This window comes from Parasteatoda tepidariorum, chromosome 3 (assembly GCF_982258835.1).
Source record: "Parasteatoda tepidariorum strain Cologne lab strain chromosome 3, Ptep-v5.0, whole genome shotgun sequence".
NCBI classification, from domain to species: domain Eukaryota; kingdom Metazoa; phylum Arthropoda; class Arachnida; order Araneae; family Theridiidae; genus Parasteatoda; species Parasteatoda tepidariorum.
Genome location: NC_141757.1, coordinates 52,252,326 through 52,271,808, shown reverse-complemented (window position 1 = coordinate 52,271,808; position 19,483 = coordinate 52,252,326). Strand labels below are relative to the sequence as shown.

The 19,483-nt window shown below is 29.2% G+C and overlaps 1 protein-coding gene across 5 annotated transcripts in view; it reads left to right on the top strand.

The window, feature by feature from the left end:
* Nucleotides 1–409: 409 nt before the first annotated feature.
* Asator (tau-tubulin kinase asator) overlaps nucleotides 410–19,483 on the top strand; it is a 137,433-nt gene continuing 118,359 nt past the window's right edge. For 4 of the 5 annotated variants that reach the window (XM_087159309.1, XM_087159310.1, XM_087159313.1 and 1 more), the window contains exon 1: nucleotides 6,424–6,601. In XM_087159309.1, the coding sequence (XP_087015435.1) occupies nucleotides 6,570–6,601 (32 nt within the window). In that variant the 5' untranslated portion in view covers nucleotides 6,424–6,569. Of the gene's footprint in view, nucleotides 429–6,423; nucleotides 6,602–19,483 lie in introns of those variants that run through there. The other variant, XM_087159311.1, reaches the window with a different exon arrangement.

The following is a 19,483-nucleotide window of genomic DNA, read 5'->3' as shown; positions in this document are numbered from 1 at the left end:
CAGATAGGATGTGATTTTTTAAATAGTGGCAAAAAGATTGTGTTTACTTTGAACAGTAGGAGGGTGATTTCGTGTGGAAAAGCCTCTTTGACACCTCCATTCCAAATGTCAACAGTTCAGACTGAAACACAGATAAATTCTGTCAGATGCTTTCCTGCGTCTGTTGAAACCTTGAGTTTACGCCACACTTTTCAAGTACAGAAATGTTTTTGAACACGAACTGAAAACACTGAATTTCAATATCAATTTCAATGAATCTCAATAGGAATTTCATTGAATTTCAATATGTCGATAACTAGTTTAAACTAAGTTTGCGTCATCTGAAAGTTAATATATCTAATATGGAGAAATATACATATATATATATTTGATAGGCATTAATCAGCTTTTGTGGATTGTGGACTTGCACCTACCATGTATGTTTTGGGGTATGTACTTTTTTATGAAACTGGGAATTGTTTATTGAGATGATTTTATAGATTAAAAAAAAACAATGAGGGTAATAAAACTATTTTTAAATTAAATTAAATTAATTAATTATTATGAATTGAGTAATTTAAATTATTATATGAAATTTACCGAAATAGTAATTTTTCAATTGGAAAAGCTTGTATGAGCCTTTTTAGATTTTTGGGTTTAAATGAGGATTAATATAAATATGTAATCAGAATAATTGATTTTATTAATTTTCGATTTCAGTTGTTTGAAATGTTTTCGAGAGATATAAATGTCAAAAATAACATAATTAACCTTACAAATTAAAACTTTAATAACTTAAAAATTTATTTAGTTACTGGAAAATTTTGGGCAGCTATATTTTAATTTAAAACCACCGTTGAACAGCTGATCCATTTTTGGCTCACGACTATCTTTGTTCAACTCCGTAACCTTGTAATCTTTAAACCCAACTCAGCAGACACGAGAACTCCTGGATCAAGCATTTGGGCAAACAAGCCATCAAGGAGGATTTTTTGATAGAACTAACCAACAGTTGCGTAAAATGGATAGGAAAATCACGAACACCTCCCACGATTAGCCTGACGGCAAGGGAATTTTAACCCGTGATCCCTTTACCGCTGATGAAATATTTTACGGCTGTATTGTGGTCGGTGTTAGCCAGGAGCAGAATTCGTATAGACTAGCAATCGCTGATCTTTGAGCATTGGGAGGCCAGCTCTCTATCCCCTGAGCCACCGAGGTTCGAATGTATTTAAAAATTTACCAGTAAGTCAAACTATATTGAAATTTGATTGTTTAGCTGTAAAAATTTGTTTGAATTATTTGGCTGAACCCTTCAGTGCTAAAATCATGAAATGATGGCCACTTAGTATTCAAGAGCGCACAGTACTAGTATAAAACATGGAGGCGTAAAAATACTAAAAAATGATTTTTCGTTTTTCAGTCAGGTTTTGTAAACGCGTTCGAAATTAAAAAAAATGATGATCTATGAATCTAAATGATGATCTAAATAATAATCCATGAATTATCAATAGATAATATTGTTAACTCATACATTTTTTAATATTGTATTTTTTTAGAATGTTTTTTATTCATGTTTTTTTCATATATGACAGATTTCTGGTTTAATTCAGAATTGGTATTTTTGACGTAGATAAACAAAAATAGAGCCTAACAAATCGAACTTTTTCTTTATTTTTAAAATGGAAAATATTTCTTTTAAAGGAAAAATTGTTATTCATTTTTTCATAAATCATAAATAAACAAATTCTACTTTGCAGTGGAATAATTCCTTCCTCCATAAACAAAATTAAAACAAAAAAATACTAAGTCTTAAACTATAAAAAAAAAAACTTCTGCTTCCTTCATTAACCAAGCTCTAAATGACGATTTTGTAAAAGGATTTTCGTTTCCGAAAATCACAATAAGAAATGCAGTTAACAAAAAACCAGCGAAGCCATGCAAATTAAAACAAATATCACTTTAAATTAAAAAAAAAAGGATTTATAAAAGTTCCTTTGAAATCGTGTTATTTAGAAATAAGCTACGTGGAAAAGAATTAATAATACAATAGCACGAATTTATGGTTCTTTGATATAATTTGAAAGCTATACAACGAACAACAATTGGCGCATTTCGGAAGACTATTTGAGAATGCATAGCAGGATACAATTCCTGAAACATAATTTCAGCATTATGGTAGTAATATTATAGATTTTACTTGGGAACGATTTTAAAAAGAATTATGTCTATTCACTACTTATAAAAGGACTTTCACATAACCTTTTACTTATAACTCTAGCATAAGGTATTTTAATTAAAGGGGAAACGTAAGTATCAGACATTTAAATAATTACAGAATATTTCAGTACGATTAATGGAACAGAACAGTTGTTGATCAACTTAGTTTGTCTATCAGTATTGTCTGCCGGCTTATATTTTTTTCTTAAAGTTGATTGAAGGGGAATACTATGAATTTTATGCATAAATTTCAACCAAATAGATTTGATATAATCATGAAAAACGCTTTACTTTCTTTGAAGCGTAAAGAATAAATATTAAGCGATTAAAAATGAAATGTTCTTCAGATAAAAAAGTAAAAGTATTTATTTTTTGCAGACTTGGCAGGGCTTTAAATGTTTCGTTCGCATATTTATGTTTTAATACGGATGATTATTATTAAAATGCTTCTTCCTCATTTAACTTTTTATGTATAAAAATTATCAGCAAATCAAACTACCGAACTGACCAAACTATGTTGGTCATCAACTAGTCATCATGAACGTTGTTGATGACCAACAGCATCGTCCTATGTTGGACGATAGGAGAAAAATAGAATAGCTTAATGTTCGGTAGGTATTATTACGTATGGATTTTAATCCGTATTTTGATTTAATGAAAAATCACTTATTAAAAAGACTGGCAATTAAATCCCTTTTTTATGCAATTTCCTGTTCTAATTTTAGCAAATCTATTTATATTTCTAGATATTTTTTAGTCATCAATTATTTTCCCGGTGAACATGTTTATTCAACATTAGTTAATTGACAGTGTTTTTGAGAGGGTAATTTTGAACTGTTTTTTATTGTTTTAACTTCTGGTAATTTGAATATTATTTTTTAAAACGTTATTGTATTTCTCCGTGCTTGATATTTTTTTAATTAAATGATTTAAAAAAATTGCAGAATTTATTTTGCTTTTAATAAAATTTGGCGTTCAATGCCGTTAGTTTAACCAAAATAGGTTGAAATTGTTATCCGACTAGCATTTTGAATTTGAAAAGTTATAATGTGAGACCTTTTAAATGAAAGATCTCACATATTTACGAATGGATCTTTGAGATAGAGTATTAGCGAGTATTCTATATTCCATGATATGGATATTCCTGTTTCAAGTAAAAGATTCAAAATTTTTTTAAACATATCTCATGGTTCTGCATCTTGCTGTAAAAGAAAAATCTGAATTTTTTTATGTCCCCCTTTTATAAATTTTAAAAAAAATTTCCAGTAGTTACATAGTTTTAGAACGATATTTTAAGTGTATTTTATTTTTAAAAAAAATCAAACATTATCTTTTAACAAATTCAACATTTTCTGCCGTCATATAATATTCTGATGAAATAAAATGCTGACACGCTTGATTTTTATGTAAGATATGCAGTTTATAATAGTTTTGTTTTGTTTAAATTATAGGTTTATTTTTAAATGGAATAAAAATAGAAAAAATACAAGTTTTCTCTGTTATGTTTTTCTCGTTCAGTCAGTGTTTTCTCTAAATTGGCAAGCATAATTTATACTGAACAACTATATTATAGCTTGAAATTAGTATAATTGATCATTATAGAAATAAATTATTCTAATAATTATTATATAAATACAATATTATTATATTATTATATAAATACAATAGAAATAAATTATTGGAAACTTTAATAGTAAGTTTAATAATTATAGTAATTGTTGATATAGTAATAATCAAATACTATATACTTTGATTGATTGTTTGCAAGTAATTATTTGTTCTAATAAGAATTGCTTCGTATAGCATAAATTAACTTGAAATGTATAATAATTTTGTTTAAAGGCAATTAGTTTATGATGGTTTATTTAAATTATTAGGAGACTCCTCTTATCAACCTCTATGGTTGCCCCTTTTTATTTATATTTCTTGCCCTTTAAAATGGATAATTACAAAGAAGAAATTTTTTTTTATAAATGTATAGTTATTAAAATTATATCTATAAAAATAACGATAGTATGTTAATCACCGCGGAATGAACGCTTTCCTGGGTTTGGAAAATAATAAACTGTACTTGTAAAAATATTTTTGATTTATGAGTCAAAATATGTGACACAATGTTGAAATAATAAAGCAGAAGTAATTTTATTTGTTAAAAATATCCTATCAATACGTCCAATTCTAATACTGTAGTTGCATTACAGTGAGCTATAGATCGTCCCACATGGTATTATCTATAACAAGTTCAGCATTTGACAAATGTAGAACTAATAATCGAATCTTAATTTTTTTATTCCATCGTACTCTTTGTACATTTTTCTGTACACCTCTCTACTTATGGAATTTCTATGTCTTTAATTTTTTCTGCAGCAAGACCAAATGTAACGAAGTGAAAAAGTAAGAAAATATTCGTAAATTGCAGCAACTTTCGAACAAATTGTAGTTAAAATAAAAATAAAAATAAAAAAATAAAAAACTCAATTTATGATTATAAACAAAACTTGCCCCTTCTGCTTGTCAAATTTCAACTCTGTGGTTGCAGAGTTGTCCTCATGGTATTACTACAAGTTCAACAACTAGTAATTTTCGAATAAATTATTGACAGTTACTTTTTTTTAAATTCCCCGTACATTTTTCTACTCAATTATATAATTTCAATTCTTTAAGTCTTATAGTTTTTGCGTAGTAAAACAAAATGTAACATTAAGTTGAACACCCAGTACAGCAGTGGGGGTGGCGCTTATGATTATTTAAAACAGGGAGATTTCAATAAGCTGAATATTTTTGGTGATTATTAATAGAATTATTAATTAAAGAAGAAGAAATATTTCTTCCCGTAATAAGTAAAGTTTGCGATAATTTCTTAAAATGTATTTTTAGCATGCACCAGGGTGCATAGCCAAATTATTCAACAAAAAATAAGCACCTTTTGTGCGCTTTTCAAGCACTCAAAAAATATTTGTAAGGACTTAAAAAAATATCATAATTAGGCAAAGTTGGAAAAATTTTGACAATTGACGGTTTTCTCTTGCTTTAACCGCCATGTCGAAAAAAAACCCTTCTGGCATTGTTTTTGACAATTATCAAAAATCATGAAATTTGAATCACGTAAAACGAATGGCGTTTTCATATGCTACAGACTGATAATAAGCTGAAGTAGATTGATTAGGTTTGAATTAATTGTGAAAACGTTGAATAGAACAATGTTAACTGTGTCTTTTTGCATAATTCATAGCGAAAATCAACATGGTAAAAGAAAAATCTCATTTTGAAAAAAGAAAAATTAAGTACATTTTAAAAACACCCAAAAAAGCACCTTTAAGCATTTTTCAAAAACGCTACTCATGCTGATACACAATGTATAAAAGTTTTTGTAAGCATGCTTACAAATTTTTAATTTATAATATTTCTTTTCTTAATTTTCAAGTTCTCTTAAAAGTTTTTAAGGAGATCTAGCATTTCTCAGTAAAGACATCATTGTAAATAGCTTTGAATTTGTTTTAAAAATGTCTTTTAGAATCTTTTCTTTTTCGTCTAATTTTTCTATTGTCCCATAAATTTCTAAGTAATTTATTACGTTCTTTACACAACTTGATTCCAATTTTAAAGGAATAGTTTATTTTTAAATCGTTCTTAAGCGTTGATGGGTGGAAAATTTTGCGCTATTTTTAAAGTCCTAAACTTCAAAGAAAACATATTATGATCTTCACAGTCAACTATAAAGCAAGAGTAATTTATAAACAAATTACAAAACTCATTTCTTGAATCCCAGTTAATTCGTCTGGTATGCGAATCCTTCAAGGATTGGGCACGCGACGAGGAATGGGACCAGATTCAATTTTCTTTCGATCCCCCAACAAAAACCTTAAACTTGCCAATTTCGAGTGAGTCAGCGACCGTTCTATCTGTTCCATCTTCTGGGACAGTCCCATCCACAAAACAACAACAAACGGTGAAAAGAAACGGAACTTCCTGGGATTGCTCCGCTCTATGTGCTCTCTTCGGCACCAACACTCCTCCAAACGGTTTCGTGGAAGATGTGAACATGACATGGAAGAAAATGGACTGTTTTACGCCGTTTTTTTAGGAACTCCAGGTTTTCTTCATTTGTTTATGCACCGTGGATGCGTGTGAAGGGAGGAAGAAAAAAAAAAGGGCCTTGTTGTGATCGTGATCCTGTCGGCAAGTTAAGCGTGAGCCAAGTTGTGAAAAAGGCCGGTGAGGTCGGTAGAATTCCACTGCTATCTTTTCGGTTCTAAAAAAGATGCTGGAGTGTGGATGCGTTCCTCCCTCGAGGACAACTAACTGTTGTGAAAATGAAAGAACACTAGAAGGATTTGCATTTGTTTCTCGTCCACAAAAGAATCTCCATTATGGCGTGGCCAACGAAAGATGAAGAAAAATTGTAAGCATATTTCATTGTTAAAATTTTTTTTATCAAAAAAAAAAAAGTTGCATTAGAAAATGCAGTTCAAATATGTTTCCGAATCTACTAACAACCTTAGACGAAAATTAGAATTAATTTAGTATTCGATTTTGGTGAGATTAGTTTTCGGAATTGCATAGTTCATTTTTTAAAATATTGCATTTCATTTCTATGGCATTTTTAATTGTAAACTTATTAATACTATATTTTAACAAATCAAGGGCATCCTCCCTCGACGATGCCGCATACACTTTAATCATAAGTCATATCTTCTCATAGATTCGGTAGATATTTTTTAAAATACTTTACTAAGAAAACACAACAATTTCAATATAGGGAATAAAGTGTTTCGTTACGTTGTTGTGGATGAAATTCTGCTAACTGGTTAAGTACATATTTGGAAATAAGACTCTGTAACAACTTATGTAAAAATATCAAATTTCGAAAAATTTGTCTTTTTACCATATTGCCCAAAGTTCTTTAAGTAATGGCATTTATTCTTCAGTATTTTATATTAAGAGAATCTTATTTTAAAAATCAAATAAGATAATATCCCAAACAATTGGTATGCTTTTCGGCTCTTTTCTTTCATATCATATTTAAAACAATCATAATTATCATAAATACAAATTTAAGTAAAATATAGCTCCAAAAGTGCATAATAATAAATAAAACTGGTTGAAATATCACCAGAGTAGTTTTATTAAATAGATATTTTGCTTAAATATTGGTTTAAAATCCTTACATTTTTGTATGTCTTTATCACAGAAGCGCAAATTAAATTTCCCTGATAGTATTCTTTGTATTGGTAAAAAAACTGTCAAAATTAGATGCATTCATAAGAATTCAGTTTATTTGAAACTTCCTGAGAAAGAATTTCTCTTTTAATCAGTATTTTTTTGTTACTTAAATTTAAAAAAAGCATTATTCTCTATAGTTTTTTGTGTGCATATTATCAGTTACCATACTTAGCTCAAATTTTTTAAATTTTAAAGGCTTCTTTTTAGGTAAAGGTTGAATGGTAATAAAAGTCAAATATAAAAGCATAAATTCCTTTTTGTAGCTCAATGACATTTTTTACTCGTTGGAAGAATAGTAATTGATAAGATTATTATTCTTAACTGCCTTTATTCATAAAATTTATTAGGTTTTAGTATAATTTCATGTTTTATTGAAGCATTGTCTATGTGCCAGGTGTCTTCATCACGTGTCCTGTAGGTCACACAGAGAAAAGAACTCTGTTGAAATTACCGTACTTTATAATAATGCCTTTCAGATAAAAAAAAAAAACATAATTATGCGTAATTAAACTAAAAATCTAAATAATTCATGTAGTAATTTTTCCATTCGTATGGCAACGGTTAACCGGATATTCTGGTTTTCAGAATTATAGTTCTTATTACTACTCATTTAATTAAAAAATATAAAATCGAAAAGTAAATTTAACCGAATAAATGGTTTTTATGCCATGGTTCTAAGGTATCATGATAAAGTTACCAAATTTTATCACACATTATAAAATTATATTTTATTCTTAATTTTACCAAAATTATTTCTTACTATGCAGTAACTAATTTTTGAATGTCATTGAAAAATAACGATTAAAAACCATTCTTAATTGGGTATACTATAGCCTACGTCACAGATCGTGTTATTCCTACTAAATTTAACTAGTAAACAGCATTTTCTGCGAACCTGATTTCTAGCAACAAGTAAAAGCATCAAACCAAGTGTCTTGTTTATAAGTCGCTACTCGCCAGGTTGGAATTGTATTAGTCTAGTTCCTTTGGAAATAATTTATATTGTTGTTTTACCGAAGTTTATGAATTTAGTAAGCATATTTAAAACTCAGTTTATTAATTGAACTAAAAGGTAAATGTTATTCCTAATAAGTGGAAGTAGTTGTGCTTTTTTCATATTATACCCAATTACAAATAAAGGTTTCTGTGGAACAAGAAGAATATTTTTTAAAATTTCAGATACCAATTGTAATAGGAGACGCATGTGGTGTCGAGATTAATCTTAGGAGAGCAACAAGCAGCATGGAACTGTCGATGGTTAATTACACACTGGGAGAGACGCGAAAACAAATGTTCTTTAAACAATTGCTTTGGAATTTGGAATGGATTTGGTAAAAGCTGTGACCAATGGAACTGATACTCCCCATGCTTGAAGCCGCTGTTACCGATTTCATGGGTTGTTATTCATCAGCTGATTTGATGAGACGGCACGATTTAGAATAAGAATATTTGTTTCGTATGCTTTAGAAATATGGACTAAATTAATATGGACTCTATTATGGACTAAAAAATAGTTAAAGAAAATTTATTGATAAAGTTCCCGTATTTAAAGTATTGAGTATTTTAATTTTGTACTTAGGTATTTAAGTATTGTAATGCTGATGAAACTGGTTACTATTAAAATATAATTTTAAGCCTTTTTTCTACTCTTGCTTGAGCCTTTTTTGAGATCTTACTTGAGGTCTTCGCTTCGCTACCCCACGCTTGCTACTATAATTTTTGTTTGTTAGCAATAAACAGATTATTACATTTAAGTTGAAAAAAAAGTATTCAATTAAAAGATCTCAAAATATTTCATTGGATCAGCGCTTTATTTGTTTGTTTTAGATTTAATTCCAGATTCCATTCGAATAAAATTTAAACCTAACCTTTTTGAGCAGTTACCATTTAATCCTCATACAAATTTTTTTTAAAAATTACTTTTTTAATTTTGGTTGATATAAAAATTTATTAGATGTTTTTCATCTAAGAGATTATTAAGTTTTAGTGCGAAAAGTTGATTCGTAATAATGTTCGACAATTTATCTATATTTTACGTGCATATTTCTGCTGCACACAGCTTGCATTAAAGTTTAAAAATAGAGTAAATATAATTCGTTAACTTTTTAATGATTGTTAAATGATTTATTAAATAAGTTTATATGTTACGGTTTTAAGTAATAAATCTGGTAATTATTAATATTTACCAGTCAATATTACTAATAACCGCTTCGTTTGGTCAAAGTGAAAAATAGCACAAATTATTCACTTTAACCGGTTATTTACCGGTCAAAATTGATAATAACCGCTTCTTTTGGTCAACGCGAAAGAAGGACATTGACCAAACTTTATTGGTTATTATTATTATTTATATACCGATATTAATTATAACCGGTTAATGTGATAAATTCGCTTAAATTAGTCACTTTAACCGGCTTATTTGGTTATTATTAATATTGACAGGTTAGTATTAATAACAATCGACTATTAACATTGACCGTAACATATATACCGATTAAAAAACATGTTTATGATAAAATGTTGCACAATAAGGTAATATAAGACTTTATTATAAAGAAACTTCGTTTTGGTTTTAAGTCTTTAATTTGGAATAATCAAAATCGTTGACGTAATAATAGCAGAGTTTGATAAATAAATATTACAAGTAAATAACTTCAGTTTAGGGATAAAAAATTTTTTTTAAAATTCATATTAATTTTATGCTTTACCGAAAAAATGTTAACCTCATGTGAAAAAACTGGATCAAACCGTGACCAATGAGAATACACGGAAAATATTTATTTGTCCAATGAGAATACACGGATTTTCATATGGTTTTTATGCTTATTGATTATATCAATTATTACGTATATCGGTTGTATATTGATTTTATGCACATTGATTTTTTTTTCTTCAATTTAAGCTTGACGAACTTATACTTTGTCTGACATTATCTATCAAGCGCAAACATAATGAGTTTCCTGTTTTTCATCCAGATGGTAGTAATTTTATATAACCGCATTAAAAAGAAAAAAAAGTTTCATTACCTAATTAAATGGGAATAAAGATCTGATATCAAATAATTTCACTTTCCAACACCTGTTCTTAGTTTATAAAATTTCGTTTAAATTAGATTATTGCTGTAAGGAGTTAATGCATTGAGATACTGGGAGATATTCCAAGAGTGTAATTAATGAGGCGTTTTGTCCCCATGTCTATACAAAAACGTTGCCAAGAGCACTATCAAAACAATAAAAATACCCTAATGCAAAAGTGCTGTCCACGAAAAGTGCTCAGGATGGGGTGGTTGTGTTTGTGCATGATTTATCTGCTATATGTCTTAGTTTTATGCAAGGGAGAAAAACCGCTGGCATTGACTAAAAATATGCTTCTTTTTCTAAACAAATTCATTAATTGTATTTTGGAATATCTATTTGTTTCTTAAAAATATCCGATGTGTTTGAAATATATTTAAAATGGTTATTAATAGAAGTCCTATGGATGGTTGACTGAATGTAAACAATAACAAGCTCCTTGAAACCGTAAGAAATTTAAAAAACTTCCGGTGTATCCCTCCGCGTTTATGTTATGCTCACGAGGCTATGTGTGAACATGCTTACTTTAGTAAGCTTAAAACAAATTTAATAAAATTAATGTCACATTATAAATAAAGTTTCAGGTTACCCATGTTTTGAGTGTTATCCCTCATTTGGCTATATTTGTGTAAAGTAGCACCGTTTGTTATATTTTGGGTAGCATCATAGCAAGCTTCCGAATTCATTTGTTGTTTGTTTCATTGAAAGTTACATCGAAAGAACGCGTTATATTGCAAACACTACAAGTATAATGATATCGGATGGTTTGTGTTTTCAAGCTTAGGCGTAGAAATCACACGGAAGTAGAAACCCGGAAGTCTTGCGACCAATTTTAACCCCCAGCGCCATCTGCGTTTAGCTTTGCACGGTAATCCCCACCATCCATAAAATGTAAGAATGACTCTTCTCTAAAAACGAGATTTTGTTAACGGTGAAACGTGCAAATTTTTACACTGAATTAAATGTAATCAATCCCTTATATTAATAAAGTTATAAGAGTTTTGCGTACGAACAGTAAAATTTTTTGCTTGTACTCACTCTCACTTTTGACGATTTAGAAATCATTGAGCAGTATTTCATTAATATAGTCATTTCGTCACAAATCACGTAATTACGTAAACTCTCAAATATATGACGAAAATGTTTCCTCAATTCGAAACTTCTTCATAGTGCATAGTGGGAGACTGTTAACTAGAATGACGAAACTAGAATAAAGTCTAGATGATCGAAAATAAACTGACGAACTAAATAAACTGAGCGGTTTGCATGGTGGTCAAGAAGTTAGACTTATTCCAGGAAGATCCGAAGTTCGAATCCTTCTTCGGGCATGGGTATAATTTATCTATCTGTTCTTGATGTGTCGTGCCGTCAGCATGGTGCCCACGATAAAGTAATTATTAAAAAAGTTAGATACATTAGGCACTACTTGTTTATTTTGGTAAAAAAAAAAAAGAATGACGAAATATTTCTTTAATTTTGACGAAATTTGCTTTCTCAAAGAAGTGACGACAGTTATTTCGTCAATTTGACAAAAATTTTGCTCGGAGCATGCACCAGGAAACTGTTTCATCAAAAACGAAGAAAGTTTCGCGATATTCGGTCTTTTATCGATCTTTTACTGTGCTCTTTTATGCATCTTACATTGACATACAGACAATTGAGGTACTGCTCCCTATGTATTTTGTTTGGTTAATTCAGTGAGACCAAACTCGAATCACAAGGGCTAATATGTCAAAAGTTAAAATGGGCTTTTTGAATAACTGTTTTTGTTATGAATTTATTTTGAGGGAAACCCTTATAACTTCAAAACTATTAGTCCTATCAACTCATGCTATTTCATTCAATTCAAGTAAGTTCCAAAGGAAAATGCGCCTCACGTATTCAGATAGTTACTAGATAGCAAAATAAAAAGTATACTATGCCATGTCAAAAGTAATACTTTTGATACATATAACTGCTTTCAAATTTTGAACTATTTAATGTATTTTCTGGTGTATAGTCTCATTAGATTTAACGTAAAAAATACATAGTAAGTAAAATATCACATCTTTAGATAATAATATCAGATGCGTAAATAGTTTTCAAGATCTAATTTGTTCTTTCAATACATAAAACGCATATAACTTTTAAACTACTAGGTCACATTCAATTTAAAGTGAAAAAAGAAACATTTATAACAATGCTTTACTTGCCTGCGTAAAAAAATTTCAATGCTGCCCCACAAATCACCCCCATTTCCCTCAAAAAAGGGGGAAGCGAACAGAGGATAGCAGAGGAATTTTCAGTTATTATTTATAATAACAACACAAAGCATTTTGTCAAAAAATATCTTTGTTAATAATTTTTCAAAATTAATAACAAAGTTAAAATAATTTAACTAATAATAATAATTAATAATAAATTTTTTTAACTAAGAAAATTTTCTATTCAATATATATATATATATATATTAATGTTTCAATATAATTATTTTTAATTTAGCTTGCTAAATTAAAAAATTATTAATACAGTTCTTTTATTATGAAAACATCGATAAATGTCCATGAAGTATAAGGGTAAAAATGTGTAAAGGTATACTATTGTGTATATTGTGTAAAGATATACTATTTAGTTATTTTTTTTTATAATATTAAGCACTACGTTATTTAATATTTTAAAAACGTGGCATATGATCACAAGTATGTTAAAAAAAGTTTTTAAAAAGCAGTTTAATCATTAACTATGAATAACTGAACTATTTTTTTGCTAAACGTTAAATTAAGTTTACAGATGTTTTGCGTGGCGAAATATGATGTCTCTTGCATTTTTTTTTTACTCTTTTGTTAACAAATATAAAAACTCTTAAAGAATTAAAGTTAGAACTTTTTAAAAGAATTAAACAAAAACAAAGGATTGTTATTAAAATATTATATTAATGGGATAAAGATTTTAGAATTAAATTTATTAAAGTTAATTAAAGAAAAATTTATGTTACATAACTAAGCTAGTGTTTTCAATAAAAAATTTTCGTTTTAAATTCAAAAGATAATTTGCTTTACATTTGAGATTAATGAATGAAACAACTTTACTTAGTAATGATTTAATTTCTGTAAAGCGCTTAGCGAATTTCATATTATATTTGCATTTCAATTAGTTCTTTATATTTTATACTTATCAAAGCATTTATATTTTTGATATTGTTGACAACAGAGAGGTTAGCAACGAACATTTCCTATCCTTGAGATGGGAGTAGATGTAGGAGAAAATATTAATTAAGATTTTTATTTTGAGTGACACTAGTTCCGTATTACGTGACATAACATAAGTTTACTAGATTCTGGGAAAATTGTCACTCATAGAATCAAAAAATAAACACTTACCTCCTAAAATTAGTTTGATTTTTAAGATAATTTTCTTTCAGAGGAAAAAGTGCTCTGTAAAAAATGCCGCATCAAATTACGGTATAAAGTATCGGCTTTTCGGGTGCGTCACCCATAAAATCCATTTTCTGTAAATCTTGTGAATATATCTATGAGTAATATTTATTTAATTAGACGGGTTCAGCAACTTTTCGGAAATTATTGTTGTAAAATTTACGATATAACGGTTTTTTTTGCTCCGTAACATGTTCCCATGAAAATGTATTTTACGATAAAAAGTACCGACACTCTGAGGGCGAGTACTTTTTCTCGTGATTTGATCTGTAATTTTGTATTTTACGATAAAAAGTACCGACACTCTGAGGGCGAGTACTTTTTCTCGTGATTTGATCTGTAATTTTTAACAGAGTGGGAGATTTTCAATATTTTACCCGCAGTATAGAATTGGCCATAAAGTTTAATTTCTCTGCTTATAAATAGTCAAATTTACAAATTCTGATTTTATAACTGCAAATAAACTCGATTTAAAGTGATGAAATGGACGAACGTATAATACACAAGACAAAATAGCTCCAAAACAGTTTATTTACTTATTTATTTTTTTAATTTTATTTATTTATTTTTCTTTTTTAAGTTGACAGCAACTGTTCGCACAAATATGGAGGGGGGGGGGGAATAGCTTCCTACTTAGATTTAAAAATTAAGGAAAAGTTCGTGGGAAATGTAGTTCCCACGCCCTTATAAAGTGTTAATACAGGTTATTTAGAAAAACAATGCTTTATTATTTTCAATTAATCTTTCGTTGAATATTAGAAGATTTAACCAATTGCTATTTTAATTTAAAAATTAAAAAAAAAACTCTTCATGAAGATGTTTCGCATGAAATTTTTACTTTTTTTAAAAAAACTATTTTGCTTTCTCTTATAAAACTATTTACTATACATTTTTTTACGAAACTGTTCTGCTTTCTTCTTTTCTACATGGCTGGTAGATATATTTAATTTGTTCCTTATTATTTTCTTCAAAAAGATGGCACAAAAATATAGCAACAAAAGATCTGTGGCGACAAAAGTCTATTACAAAATTTAAGCCAATTAAGTTTTTCGTTCTCCAAAAATAATTTATTTTTTTCCTTTTTAGTCTAAGGGTAAAACGTAGATTTAAAAAAATTTATTTTACTACATTTTTTGAAATTTCGATTGGCGATAAATCAGCGAAAAAATTAATTTACTTTACACAGTAAAAAAATCCGGATCACATTACGGTATAAAGTTCCGACTTTACCGTAAAGTTTATTTTTACCGGAACATGTAACGGTACAAAAAATCTTATACACCGTAATTTTTATAGTAATAATTACTATAGAGAATCACAGAAACACTCTAATTACATATACATTACTGTAAAAATTGCTATATAATATTTTACGGTAAAAATGGACTTAACGACTTGCAGCTGAGAGAAAATGATGGTAACTTGTGTTTCCATACACCACAGACCAGTTTTAGACTATCTCGGAAAATGCTCGAAATTTGAATCGACGATAAAGTGTTTCTGGAGATACTATGGTGCTAAATTTTGCTTTTAAACCAGTAGGAAAATGATTTGAAGTTTGTGTCACAGATCACTTCGTCACTAATCACTAGATATTCGGGAAGGGCTTGGAATTTTCCGTTCACGATAAATTACTTTTGGCGATAAAATAACTATAAGTTTCGCTTGAAATGACCAGAAAACGATTAAAACTTTGCATTGTCACGAGGCATACAGTAGATATATTTTAGTGCTCAGGCTATTGTAAAAGCGTACGAAATTCGACTGCAAAATTTCATCGCTTAGAAAGTTAGGAAGGACTTGTTTAATAAAATTAGTATTCCGTGGAAGTTATATTATATTGAACTAGTGGGCTGCGTTCCCTGCTCCCTAACGCTCGCCAACCCCCGAAAATTGCTACGCAATCTTATATGGTTTGCTTCGCAAACCAAGCTCTCTTCGCTCGCTACTAACTTAGGTGCATTGCAAATGCACAAAATTCTAAGAATTCAAATCCATATAAGAACTTTTTATTAAAAAAAATTACATCTTTTTAGTAAATACTAAGTCATTAAAATAAATTTGAATTCAAATACATGACATGTAATTCGTTAAACCTATTAGAAATGTGCTATAGTATAATTCGTGATATAAATCAAAAATCGTCAAATAAATTCGTAGTATATAAATTCTTGAAAAGAAAAAAAAGCGCTTTCGACAAAATACTAAAATAGAGATCTATCGACAAAGACTACTCACTCCTGCCTAGCTTAATAGTATGAGATTGCCGCAGCTGATGCTCTCGGGTTATATCAGTTTCAGTTTTTAAAAGCGCTATATGTTGAACCACCTCATTGTCTGAACCACCTCATATGTTGAACCACCTCAAATCTAGCATGTCACATGCCAGATTTGGCATGTGACATTTTTAGCGGCAATCATTGGTCGATTTTCTAGCGTTGCCATTCGGGGAGTTGTAATGATGCTTTTTTCTTGTCTCTGTGCAAGAGAAATAGTAACGTAAACAAAACAAAGGTTGCCACCGGCGGAAAAGAAATACAGCCAAAATTTGGGAGCCACGTAAGAGAATTATATACATTAGATTTTGTGTTTATTAAAGATACATCTAAATGCATTCAGACATTTTGAGATTGTTTAAATAACATGGCTGTTTCCAATATTTTATCCTGTTATTTTTTTCACAACTAAAACAATATTGTCACTTTTATTTCTCAAAAGTCATACATCTGTTCACAATTTTCCCCCCGTTTAAATCGACATCAAAAGAAATTTCTAACAAAAATTAAATAAATAAAAAAGCAAATAAACGGAGGGAACAAAATAGGATGACATAGTAGAAGATATTAAAGCCCAGGCAGAGAATTTCGTAAGCTATTTACTAAACTGCAACCGGATGGATTCGTGCTCTAGCAACTGTTTTTATTGGCCATTTCGTGTTGATCGGAAATAATGGCAGCGTCATGAGTTGTATTAAAACGTCGTTACTTTCACCTCCGAGAGATAAATTTCTAGTCTAGTCATAAAACCACCTTTTATTTCTCACTGCATCGAAAGAGACACAATATGTTCTTTTATGTAGATTAGCCAAATTATGATCACAAAATTTACCGCCTTCTTTTTTATGCAAAGACGATAAGCTGCAGATTTGGGGAATCTCTTTAAAAAAAGAATAGGAATAGTTTTTGAAGTGAATTCTTTTTTGATTTATTAATAGTGACAGGTTCAAAATTAAATTTAAAAACTAAATGTCCAATTTATGAACCGTGAGAAATATTTTAAAAACTCTATTAGAAAACTAGGTATTCAAATATAAATTCATCTAAAGTTTGTAACTTTTTAATAAGGTGTCTGTAGCATGACTAGGCAAAAGTTTTAAAAGTTAACTAGTTTTCAAAGGTTACATTTGCAGGCTATTGGGCTTAAAATGAGCTTTCAGAGGACTAAAAAGCCCACTAGTTTTTTTAAGCCTAATTTTGTAGGTTATTTTGTTTGAAATGGATTTTTAGTAGACTTAAGTTTTCAGTGATGACTAAAACAGAGAAATCAAAATTCTAGTAAAATTACCGTACTCTATGGTTATTACATTTCTGATAAAAAAAAACAGTTTTAATTGATAAAACTAAAATATATGATATTTAAACCATTCATTTTGTAAGTTTTCCGTTTATATGGTAATGTAAAAAATAAAAGCATTATACAGATGGGATAGCTCAATATACCTTATCCAATATCACGAGGTGAGCTGCAGCTCATGTAGTACTTTATCCAACACCTGGTTATTTTTAGACTGTTTAGAAGTTTCATTTTAAAATTATTGCAAAATAACCGGCAGCGGTAAGTCCATCTACGGTAAAGAACATTTTTTACCTTTACGGTTCTGAAACTCTTTATAACTAGCATGGTTAAAAAGTCATGAATATAAAAATTATGTGATTTCTTAACCATTTACAACTAGCATGGTTTTAAAACCGTAAAAAAAATTTAACTGGACATCGGGGATAGTTTAGCAATTTTATGGTGTTGCTATCTATGTGTGAATGAGATTATCGTGTTCTAATTGCCTAGGGTCACAAATTGAGAAGTGCAGGACACTGGAAAACTCTTCATGTGATGAAGGGAATGGAGGAAATATTTCGGCATTGACGCTAGAACTCGAACCCCCGTTCCGTCGGTCGTGAGATTGACAAATTAACCCTCTGTGTCATAATATGTACCCATCTGCAAGGAACTAAGTGGCTTCATTATGTGATAAAGTTCGGGTTGTTTAACCGTATTAGAGAAAGTAGATAATAAACGGTTTACCTTACAGTTAACAGTTTGAATACCCTCTTATTTATGGCTATTTGACTGTTTTGTTTGAATAAGCAAGGTAAAACAACAGTTAAATAAATTGTTCCTTAACCATTTTTTCCGAGAAATTTCTAACAGTGCGTTATATTGTTAGTATATGCAGAGTTAATTACAGAACTTTTAGTAATTTTTTTTAATCTGCCGTAATTTTTTTTTATTTCTACGTAAAAAGATTTTAATGTCTTTAATAAAGTCCTAAAATTTCAAACGTTAGGTGAAGTTCTGAATTTAGAAAGTTTTAATGCAGATGCCAGTTTTTTGTTGACAAGGAAGAGGCCTTGGAATGCAGTCCATGAAGGCAATACTTATATCCGCCCTTGATAGTTCTACTTAAATTTTAATTTTTGAATTTGTCGCCAATAGCCCACTGTGCAGCTGTAGTGAAGTAAATAAAGTACAACTATCACTACTACATAAGATCAACTTCTAAGTTTTTTTTTCTTTCTTAAAATAAAGACATAATAATATATTCATAAAACATTTGAAATCAGTAAACCATTAGTTATTGTAAACGTAAAACCTAAGCTCTGTCGCTCTCAAAAATATAGTTTTGAATCTAAAACAATAAAATTCCTTTGTTTAAAAAAAATTAAGAATCTTTTTCTAAGTATTTTTCATTAACTGAACATTAACGGAACAGCATGGAAACCTTATAGTTATTATTTTTAAATTCTTTAAAGTGAATAAAGTAGCATTCAATTTAATTAAATTTCAGAGAATTCGTTGAGTAACAATTATAATTTTTGTATCGTAATCTTTAAAAGAGCAAAGTCGTTACGTAAGTTATTTGAAGACTTCCAAGATAAACACTGGGAGATCTAAATTTGAATATCAGCATCAAAGTTTGCTTTCTTCTCTCAAACAAAATGAAACATTTACTCAGGTACAATTGATGCCAAAAAGTAAATTGTAAAGATGAAGCTCATACCAGACAATGGTAGTTCGTTGCTGCATCCAGCACTGAATAAGATAAACGGTTAAGATAAGAATCCTTCATTCCGAATCCGAGACAGAAGATGTTATTCAAATTATAAACAAATAGGCAATTCATGACAATATATTAATCGTTTAAAAAAAGTAAAAATGAAGTTTCTAGTTTGATCACAATTGTCTCTCTATTTCAGCTTTTTTTCTCAATAAACGGTAGGGGAGAGTGGGGTCAATTGTAACACTTTTTACTTAACTATTTTTAACTAACAAAAAATCCAATATATTATTAGTATT